The 10,667-nt window shown below is 51.0% G+C and overlaps 2 protein-coding genes across 3 annotated transcripts; both read left to right on the top strand.

Annotated features, from left to right (window-relative positions):
* Positions 1–536: 536 nt before the first annotated feature.
* LOC123093904 (uncharacterized) lies at positions 537–2,244 on the top strand. The gene is made up of 2 exons (XM_044515969.1): positions 537–674; positions 758–2,244. The coding sequence occupies exon 2, from the start codon at positions 799–801 to the stop codon at positions 1,924–1,926; it is 1,128 nt and encodes a 375-aa protein (XP_044371904.1). The 5' UTR covers positions 537–674; positions 758–798; the 3' UTR covers positions 1,927–2,244.
* Positions 2,245–7,617: 5,373 nt separating this feature from the next.
* On the top strand, positions 7,618–9,262 carry LOC123136647 (uncharacterized). Of its 2 annotated transcripts, none has more exons than XM_044556094.1 (2): positions 7,618–7,813; positions 7,893–9,262. In XM_044556094.1, exon 2 carries the CDS (start codon positions 7,938–7,940, stop codon positions 9,063–9,065), a length of 1,128 nt encoding a protein of 375 aa, XP_044412029.1. In that variant the 5' UTR covers positions 7,618–7,813; positions 7,893–7,937; the 3' UTR covers positions 9,066–9,262. The 2 variants fall into 2 exon arrangements, with proteins under 2 accessions (XP_044412029.1, XP_044412039.1); XM_044556104.1 differs by having other exon boundaries at positions 7,663–7,813; positions 7,897–9,262.
* The last annotated feature ends 1,405 nt before the right edge of the window (positions 9,263–10,667 follow it).

Genomic DNA, 10,667 nt, shown 5'->3' with positions numbered 1-10,667 from the left:
CATGCGGGAATCTTCTTCTTGTAAATAAGACGAGAACGAAGAGCAAAACCTAACCTAGCTCAGACCTGGCCAAACGGGCCGGCCCGACACGGCACGGCACGGCCCGTGCTAATCGTGCCTGGCCCGGCACGGCCCGCCATGGCACGTTTAATAGCCGGGCCGTGCCGGGCCGGCCCACGGGCGCTGCTCCTTGGCCCAGGCACGGCCTGATTAGTAAACGGGCCGGCCCGATGGCCCGTTTAGCATGCTGAGCTGCACATTTTCAGCCTGCTGGGCTGGTTTTTAGAACTATTGGGCTGTATTTTAGGTATATATATATATATATATATATAAATCTTAAAAATATATAAAAAAATTAAACGGGCCGTGCCGTGCCGGCCCGCGTGCCCAGGCTCCAGGCCCAGGCACGGCCCAAGGCGTGCCGCGTGCCGGGCACGGCCCGTTTAGCCCGTGCCGTGCCTGGCCCATGGCGGGCCGTGCCGGCGTGCTCGCGGGCCGGCCTGTTTAGCCCGGCCCGTTTGGCCAGCTATAACCTAGCTCCCATCCCGGTGCCCGCCGCCGCCCAAGTCCCTCGCCACCCGCACAAGACCTTGACCAAATCGCCGCGCAAGCTCTACCTCCCCACCCGCACAAGACCTTGCGTGAAGTTCTGTTGATCATCAAGTCAAGTTCAGGTATTATCCGGCGAAAGTCTCCATCTTTAAAGCGAATCTGGCCAATTTGTTTACTTAGTTTATCTCCTTTTATTATCAGACAGGGTGTTCTTTTGGTTTGGTTGGGAGACCAGCAACGACGAGGATGAACAGGCGCTTTGTCAATCTGGTGATGCATAATTTGGTCGAAGGCGTTTATTCGGTGCGCCGGATCAATCCTTACAATCATCTCTTCTACCCGTCAGCAAAGGCAGCACTTGAAGCAGCAGATGAAGCAGCAAAGAATAAGGATTATTTTCCAGTGATGCAGTCCCTGCAGCTGCCGGACCCAGGCATCAAGTTCACAACAACTCCCTCTGGTGGCGGTCTTGATATGTTCGCGCTCTTCAACCCCCGCGGCACCAGCGAAGGCAGAATTGTTTTTGGCAATTCGATCGGCGAGGCTGTGCTGTACGACGCCGACAAGCAGCTCATCAACACCATGGGTTACCTCCACGAGCCTAAGGGAGTAGACCCCATGTGCCTGCCTATCGTGCACCCTGGTACCGACCAAGATAGCTTGTATGTCCTGGACAGTTACCCCGGGAAGGCTGATGGTCGATGCTTCGAGGTCCTTGAGTTCATGCCCGAGTGCAGTGAACTGAGCAACTTGAGGACGACCTGGCGTTGGCGACTACTTCCACCGCCTCCTTTTGTCCACCAACCTGGGTATAAACCTTCCTCTGTTCTCTCTTACACTACCACAGTCGACAGCTATGGCTTTTCCACCATCTACATATCATGTGAGGGCAGCATCGGCACATATAGCTTTCAGACAGCACACCATGACTCCAAGCACCGTCTACGATGGAGCCACTCGGAAGAATGGAAGCACGTCGGGCAGTGGAAGTTGCCCTTTAATGGCAGAGCTCAGTACATCCCTGAGTTCAGCCTGTGGTTTGGCTTCTCAGCCTTCAGGCCCAACAACCTGTGTGCTGTGGACCTCTCTGCCATGGTCCATGAGCGAACACCCATTGAGCAGCAAGTTTGGCAAGACCTGATCCCACCTGAGGGAGTGGCGTGGATTCCATTACGCCGTGAGCTTCTCAACCTGGGCGATGGCAAGTTTGTCATTGCTAAGACCTTTGAAGCAGAATCAACTGGTCAGCAGTTTGCTGTGCTCACTGGCGTAGAGATGATGCATGATGTTGGTGATGATCAGACCCTTCAGATGGTCAAGCACAAGTGTGCACGCTATGCCTTCACGACTGATGCCATCAAGTGGGTGCTCTGAAGGAATAATTTGCCGCATTTGTTATGCAGTCATCTATTTCCTTCCTAGTAGGTCTATTTGCATAATTAAAGCTTTCTGAGTTCGGCCTGTCTATGAGATTGTTACGAACTCTACAATCTTTCCTGTCTGGAAAGTGAACATTGTATCATGTTGAATGATCTGGATGGCTGGTTTTTCTGTTTCTTTTGTTGGCCGGTGAGCATGCATGGTTTTTCAGATCAAGAGCTTCCTTCTGTACTATCTACAAGTTGATTGTAACTCTGCTGGGTGAGCATGCATGTTCTTGTTTAGATCAAGTGCTACCTTCTGTATTGTCTACAAGTTGTTTGCAACTCTTCTACTCCCTCCGTTCCAAAATAGATGACTCAACTTTGTATAAAGTTAGTACAAAGTTGAGTCATCTATTTTGAAACGGAGGGAGTATTAATCAAGAGGAAGAGCACTACAGACCCACAAACTTGTGAGGTGGTTGATGGTTTAGTCCACAATCTTGCAAACTGTGATCCCGCCACCCCAACTTGCAAAGCGGTCGGATCCATTCTGGTGGCAGTCCCCTGTCGCGGGTGAAGGCCACCGTGGCGGAACTGGCTTTGCACCGCTCGGTGGTTGCTGCGGCTCCTAGTCGATGTTGAAGGTGATGGCTTTAGGCGTGTTCCCTCGGCAGTGAAGGGGGCTTCGATAGCAAGTTGTTGCGGTGACGGCGGTGCGAGGCATCTGATCGGGACTCGCCGGGATCTTGGAGACGTGGAGATGTGCAGCGCTACGGATGAAAATCCTGTTCGGTTGTGACTGGACCGGCGTTGATGGCACCTGCGGGTGTCATTCACCTTCCTGGAGGCTTCGTTGAGTGCAACGCCATCTTCCTCGCGACCTCGTATCGGCAGCTGTCTCCGGGCGAAAGCCTTGATTCGTAGGATCGGCATGATGGCAACAGTCTTTGAGGTTGTTACTCTGTTGGGAGCATTGTGCTGGGAGACTCGAGGTCCCATGATGCGCTCCTTCGGTGTTCACCGCTGCCTGGATCTTTCTCCTCCGGCGCCATGTACAGTCGTCGCTGGATAATCCAAGGAAGATGGAGTTGATGTTCTTCAGAGGTCTTTGGTGTCGGCCAAGACGCGGCGAGGGGCTCGGTGTTGGGTAGGCTTTTTGTGTCGTAGTTGTGTTGTTGTGTTTGGTTGTCCTTGTACGATCCGGGTGTGGAGTTGGTCGCCTTCGTTGTTCGCAGCGAGTGATGGACGTTGTTGTATGTCTTATTTCTCTCCTTCTATAAAGCTAAGGTACGCAATTTGCGTACCCTCGAAAAAAGTCCACAACCAACCGTCCGTTGACATCTGGCGCCATGCTGGCCATATTGTGGCCGAGCCGTGGCTTGCAGTTTTGTGAAAAGAAAACTTTCACCTTTCTTGAAATCGCACCCGTACATGGCTGGGCCGCACTGGTTATTTGATGGCCTCAATCTATACCTCTATACCCTTTTCTTATCATCGTAATTTTGTCCGTTTTATGTCCATCCACCTCGCTCCCATATTTCCTTATTTTACTTTGCTAACCAAGGTGGTATTATTTTTTTTTTCAAAACGAAGACAAAAGTTTTGCCTTATCGATTAATTAAGAAGAGAATTGCCCGGTTAATTAACGGAAAACCGGGCGAAAACCGATACATATAAACTACATGCGGACTATTCGCTAATAAGGAAACTCGATGACCCCCCGATCAACCCGATAAACATACATAACACACAACAACCATGATCCGTCGCACTTCTACGTCGCAATGAAACTCCCAACGAAACTAAGGTTGAATACAACGGACACCAGCCAATCCACGGAGACGAGCCAATCGGAGATGGTGATCGGAGAGACTGAGTATCATCCATTAAGCAGCCGCGGACGCCTTACCAATGGTGCCACTCTTTTTGCCTATGCTCCTGAGAGCCTTCTTCACCTTCTTGATTTTTCCCGTAGAAGCCTCCTCCGCTAGGAGGCCGGCAATCGCCTTGCCAGACCCCGAGCTAGCTGCCTCCAAACCAGCGAGCAAGCGGCAAAGCTTTTTCGCGAAGACCACCTCATCAATACGTGCCATCATACTTTCACGGTCAAAGATGGGCGATCTGATGGTCTTCAACACTTCAGAATTAGGTGCCAAAGCACACACCTCATCAACCTCGGCACCCACAGATGCCACCTGGCCAACAGTCACAGGTGGAACAACAATAGCAGCATCCAAACCCCCACAGTCCACAAAGGTGATCAAGTGACTGGGCTCCAACGACGGTGGTGAGGTCGCAGTCGACATCGCCAAGGCCCCTCCAAGCAACTCCATCTCCTTAGGAAGCATCATCAAAATAGGCGAGGTGGGCTCCTCATAAAGCTTCTGCAGCTCAGGCATAATCTGCAGCACCGAAGTAACGACCTCAACAACGGTTTCACTCTCAAAAGTAATCGACACGACATGCAGCGATGACAGGCAGGATGTAGCACGAGGGGAGAGATCTCCATACATGCCTGCTTCCCCATTGGCAGAACCATCGTGGATCTTGGGCAACAAGGACACAACGGGCACATCCTGGAGCTTGGCGAGAGAGGCCTATGCACTTGCCAAAACACTCCCAACTCGCGCAATGCAGTCGAGAAGCTCAGCGCGGAATAGCCCAGTCTGCTCCACAAGGACGGGCTACAATGCCACATCAACTGGTGTTGCATCGACATTTGACACATGCGCTGGGGTGGATGGTGGAGCAGCATGTCGCAGTGTCGTAGTCCGGTCGGTGCAGTGCTGTGCACGACAGAAACACACTTTGTGGCCAAATTGAAGGCATCCCATGCACCGGAATGGGTCCCTGCACTCATGAGCACGGTGACCCTTGGAGAGGCACCGAAAGCAACAGTCTCTCAGCCATGCCGGGGGAGCTGGCCGAGCTATGGATGCAGAGTCACAACAGGGCACGCGAGGCAACGAGCGACGCGCCGATACAAGGTGCCATCCATCCAGAAGATCCCTAGGACGCGCGGGCACGCCGCACACTGGAACACCGTGCGTTGCATCCCGAACGAAGCAGACACGCCAATCACCGCAACCTGAACGTGTGGGAGGCGCGCCGTCCCCTTGGACGGAGTCACTTGGCAGCGGCAATGACATCCGAGAAGGAATGGCCGGCGCTAGAGGGGCCAACAGCTTGCTGAGAGTAGAGGTCGACGGGGCGGTGGCAGCAGGATCCGGCTCTCCTTGGACCAGATGCAGGGGACTAGTGGCTGGCTTGACTGCCATATCAGGACCTGCCAGGGGTGGACACGGCGCCAGGCGGACAGTGGAGGCGTCGACCAGAGGAGCGGAGAGTGGCGGGGTCGAAGATGTCGCTTTGGCTGGCTCGGTGAGGTGAGGGGTCCATCGGCCACCCACAGATGGGTCGGACCTGCGGAGAGCAAGCACATCGGCGGAAGCTTCAGACTTGGTGCGCGTGTCGCTGCCTGAAGATGCGGCCGCGAGGTTGGGAGAGAGTGTCACCAGGGGCGTCACCAAGAGCACATAAGCCCTAATGGCAGAAGTAGAGCCGCGACCAGCCGCTGCCGGCGGCAGGAGCGTGGAGACCCGATCCAGATCCTCCCAATCCAGACTAAAACGGCAAGGGACGCAGGCTCCAGATCCTCCCAATCTGGACTGAGAGAACCGATCCAGGGGCGGCAACACGGCCAGTGGCGGAGGCAGCGCGCCCGAGGCGGTTCCAACCAGCAGGGAAGCAGCGGTAGCGGTGGGCGGCGGGGCCAGAGTGGCGGCGGTCGCGAGAGCGCTCCCATGCCCCATTCCTTGCAGTCGCGAGAGCGCTCACACTTTGGCTTTTTTTATTTCTTGAGGTGATACAATTTCAACCCGCAGTCCATTCGTAGAGCTTGTGCCTCGCTCGGTCTTTCGCACGCATGCATCAAGCGCGGCGGCGGAATCTTCAGACTTGGTGCGCGGGTCGCTGCTTGAAGATGCGACCGCGAGGTTGGGAGAGAGTGTCACGAGGGGCGTCACCAAGAGCACACCAGCCCCAATGGCAGAAGCAGAGCCGCGGCTAGCCGCCGGCGGCGGCAGGAGTGTGGAGATCCGATCCAGATCCTCCCGATTCAGACTGAAAGGGCAAGGGACGCAAGCTCCAGATCCTCCCGATTTGGACTGAGAGAACAGATCCAGGGGCGGCAACGTGGCTGGCGGCGGAGGAAGCATGACCGAGGCAGTTCCAACCAGCAGGGAAGCAGCGACAGTGGTGGGCGGCGGAGCCAGAGTGGCGGCCGCCGCGGGTGGTCGCAAGAGCGCTCCCATGCCCCGTTCTTTGCAGTCGCGAGAGCGCTCACATTTTTGGCATTTTTTAATTTCTTGAGGTGGTACTAATTTCAACCTGCAGTCCATTTGTAGAGTTTGCGCCTCGCTCGGTCTTTCGCACGCAGGCATCAAGCGCGGCGGCGGAAGCTTCAGACTTGGTGCGCGCGTCGCTGCCTCTGCCTGTTTCCTGTTTATTTTTTTCACTTTTTTTCTTTTTTGCTTTCTTTCTGCTTTTGTTTATACTTTGAAATATTTTAAATGCATATACTACAAAAACACTCTCCCAAAAACACATTTGAAAAAAAATGTTGAACAAGGATTAAAAAATGTTGAACAAGAATCTGAAAAATGTGAACAAGTATTTAAAAAATGTTGAATACGTATTTGAAAAAGATATGTTGAATATGCATTTGAAAATGTTGAATACTTACTGAAAATGTTGAACAGGTATATGAAAAATGTTGACAAGTATTTGAAAAATGTTGAGGAAGTATTTGAAAATTTTAGAACAAGTATTTGAAAAGATGTTGAACAAATATTTGAAAAAAATATTGATCATGTATTTCAAAAATGTTGAACAGATATTTGAAAAATCTTGACCATGTATATAAGAATGTAGAATGAAAAAAAGAAACAAAAGAAAAACCAAAAGAAATGAAAAACCAAAAAAGAAACAAAAGACCAAAGGAAAAGGATAATGAAAAAAAGGGGGAAACAAATGAAAAATCCCGGAGAAGAAGAAGAAGAAAAGAAAAGAAAGAAAACAAAAAAAGAAAAAAAAAAGGAGAAAACGCCACGCGGACGGAGCACCGGTCGTCACCCTGGAGACCAGGGTTCAATCTCCCTTGTGTTCCCAGTTTTTTCAACAATTCGTACGTCAAAATGGCCCGGCCCATCACTGTTCCCTCGACGCGATGCGACCCCACACCGATCGCTGAATGTGATAAATAGCATTCGAGGGTTGCACTACGTGGCACAACGAACGGTAACGAGAATGTCGCGTACTGTGGGCGCACTATGATTAACGGTTGCTATAGACAATATATATCATAGACTAAAAAAACAAAACAATATATAGCATTAGTTTTTTTAGGGAATGTATAGCATTGGATTTTTTTAATTTGAGGGAATACATAGCAGTGTTTTTTTAGGGAAACTACGTTTCTTTATTCATCAAAATGTCGTTGGTTTATTTGAGGGAATATAGCACTGTTGTTAGTCTCTCGAGTCAAGCAAGGCGCCGAGTTCGCCCGCTGTGTTGCCGATCCAGCCCAGCGATACCTCAATAGGCCTCCGGGGAGTTCGCGCGCTGTGTTGCCGATCCAGCCCAGCGATACCTCAATAGGCCTCCGGGGCCTTTTGTGTGAAGAGTTGTTCGGCCCGTAGCCCAACCATGCGGGAATCTTCTTGTAAATAAGACGAGAACGAGGAGCAAAACCTAACCTAGCTCCCATCCCGGTGCCCGCCGCCGCCCAAGTCCCTCGCCACCCGCACAAGACCTTGACCAAATCGCCGCGCAAGCTCTACCTCCCCACCCGCACAAGACCTTGCGTGAAGTTCTGTTGATCATCAAGTCAAGTTCAGGTATTATCCGGCGAAAGTCTCCATCTTTAAAGCGAATCTGGCCAATTTGTTTACTTAGTTTATCTCATTTTATTATCAGACAGGGTGTTCTTTTGGTTTGGTTGGGAGACCAGCAACGACGAGGATGAACAGGCGCTTTGTCAATCTGGTGATGCATAACTGGGTCGAAGGCGTTTATTCGGTGCGCCGGATCAATCCTTACAATCATCTCTTCTACCCGTCAGCAAAGGCAGCACTTGAAGCAGCAGATGAAGCAGCAAAGTATAAGGATTATTTTCCAGTGATGCAGTCCCTGCAGCTGCCGGACCCAGGCATCAAGTTCACAGCAACTCCCTCTGGTGTCGGTCTTGATATGTTCGCGCTCTTCAACCCCCGCGGCACCAGCGAAGGCAGAATTGTTTTTAGCAATTCGATCGGTGAGGCTGTGCTGTACGACGCCGACAAGCAGCTCTTCAACACCATGGGTTGCCTCAACGAGCCTAAGGGAGCAGACCCCATGTGCCTGCCCATCGAGCACCCTGGCACCGACCAAGACAGCTTGTATGTCCTGGACAGTTGCCCCTGGAAAGCTGATAGTCGATGCTTCGAGGTCCTTGAGTTCATGCCCGAGTGCAGTGAGCTGAGCAACTTGAGGGCCACCTGGCGTTGGCGACTACTTCCACCGCCTCCTTTTGTCCGCCAACCTGGGTACAAACCTTCCTCTGTTCTCTCTTACACTACCACAGTCGACAGCTATGGCTTTTCCACCATCTACATATCATGTGAGGGCAGCATCGGCACATACAGCTTTCAGACGGCACACCATGACTCCAAGCACCGTCTAGGATGGAGCCACTCGGAAGAATGGAAGCACGCCGGGAAGTGGAAGCTGCCTTTTAATGGCAGAGCTCAGTACATCCCTGAGTTCAACCTGTGGTTTGGCTTCTCAGCCATCTGGCCCAACAATCTGTGTGCTGTGGACCTCTCTGCCATGGTCCATGAGCAAACACCCACTGAGCAGCAAGCTTGGCAAGACCTGAACCCACCTGAGGGAGTGGCGTGGATTCCAATACGCCGTGAGCTTCTCAACCTGGGCGATGGCAAGTTTGTCATCGCTAAGACCTTTAAAGCAGAATCAACTGGTCAGCAGTTTGCTGTGCTCACCGGCGTAGAGATGATGCATGGTGTCGGTGATGATCAGACCCTTCAGATGGTCAAGCACAAGTGTGCACGTTATGCCTTCACGACTGATGCCATCAAGTGGGTGCTCTGAAGGAATAATTTGCTGCATTTGTTATGCAGTCATCTATTTCCTTCCTAGTAGGTCTATTTGCATAACTAAAGCTTTGTGAGTTCGCCCGTGTATGAAATTGTTTCTCACCAACTCTAGTATCTTTACTCTTTGGAAAGTGAACATTGTATCATGTTGAATGATCATGGTTTGAGCATGCATGTTTTTAGTTTTTCTTTTGTTGGCGGGTGAGCATGCATCTTTTTTTAGATCAACAGCTTCCTTCTGCTACTAATCAATTGGTGAGCATGCAACATGTATGTTTTCTTTAGGTCAAGATTTACCTTCTGTCCTGTGAACAAATCAATTGTAACCCTGCTGTTAATCAATCGGTGAGCATGCATTTTTATGTTAAGCAAAAGGTTTTGTTTGACACTATGTTCAGTGGCCATGAAAACCAGGGAATGGTTTGGTAAGTGAACATTCATGTTGAATAATCATGGATGGTTGGCTTTAGTTCTTCCTTGTGTACTGTCTACAAGTTGATTGTAACTCTGCTATTAACCAATGGGTGAGCATGCATGTTTATGTATCGAAAAATGTTCATGTTTAAAACTATGTTCAATGGCTATGAAAACCAGGGAAGGTTTTGGAAAGTCAACATTCATTTTGAATAATCATGGATGGTTAGTTTTAGTTTTTCTTTTGTTGGCCGGTGAGCATGCTTGTTTTCTCTTTTATATAAGAGCTTCCTTCTGTACTGTTTACAAGTTGGTTTTAACTTTACTATTAATCAATGGTGAGCTTGCATGTTTATGTTCAGAAAAATATTCATGTTTGAAACCATATTCTGTGGCTGTGAAATTGAGGGAAGGGTTTGTGAGTTGCAACAAAAATCCAAAGTGCCCATCATTCTATTGCAAGAGTGAGATGGCAATATACTGTTTACAAATGGTTTTTGAGATAACCGTTGAAAATATACTTTTGGTGATTTTAATTTTTCGAACGTTTTATCGGCCATACAGGTTTTTGTCGCGTGAAATCGTTGCATAGTGGTCATGGCGCGGCCTACGCACCATCTACTGATTTTGCTGAGGCCCCACAATGGGCACTTGGAGACTCGAATGGACACGATTTTGTCTGTTTTTCTGTCTATTCGGGTCGGCCGAGCCGACAGACCTGTCCACTTTTTCATTTGGCTCAGCCAGTGTGCCCAACGCCCAACACGGATAGACGTTTGGGCTTTCTCATTTGGGTCAGCCGGTGTGCCTAATGCCCAACAGGGGCAGACGCATTTTCTGACTTGTTCGTCGCCAGGGACAGACGCATTTTCTGACTTGTTCGTCGCCACATTTCGTCAAACACCTGGTGGGCGAGTCCTCTCATGAACAACCCCGAGCTCTGTATCGCGCCCGCCCATGCTCCGCGCCCCGCGTCGAGCGCTCGCGCCAGCCCGGGCTTCACGCCCCGCGTTACGCTCGTGCCCTGCGTCATGCACGTGCTCCGCGTCGGCCCGCTTGCGCCGCTAGTGCTCCGCCCATGCTTCACGCCTCGCGTCGTGCGCTCATGCCCCGCCCTGCCACACTCTGCTGCTCGGCCGCGACCTTGCCGGGGCTGCAGCAGCCCTGCCCCGCCTAGCTGCAG

This window comes from Triticum aestivum, chromosome 1B (assembly GCF_018294505.1).
Source record: "Triticum aestivum cultivar Chinese Spring chromosome 1B, IWGSC CS RefSeq v2.1, whole genome shotgun sequence".
Lineage (NCBI taxonomy): Eukaryota > Viridiplantae > Streptophyta > Magnoliopsida > Poales > Poaceae > Triticum > Triticum aestivum.
Note: the sequence above shows the minus strand (reverse complement) of the source record. Positions and strands in the feature narration are given on the sequence as shown.

Coding starts and splice junctions, on each gene's coding strand:
- LOC123093904 (XM_044515969.1), top strand. CDS start 799: ATGAACAGGCGCTTTGTCAATCTGGTGATGCATAATTTGGTCGAAGGC.
- LOC123136647 (XM_044556094.1), top strand. CDS start 7,938: ATGAACAGGCGCTTTGTCAATCTGGTGATGCATAACTGGGTCGAAGGC.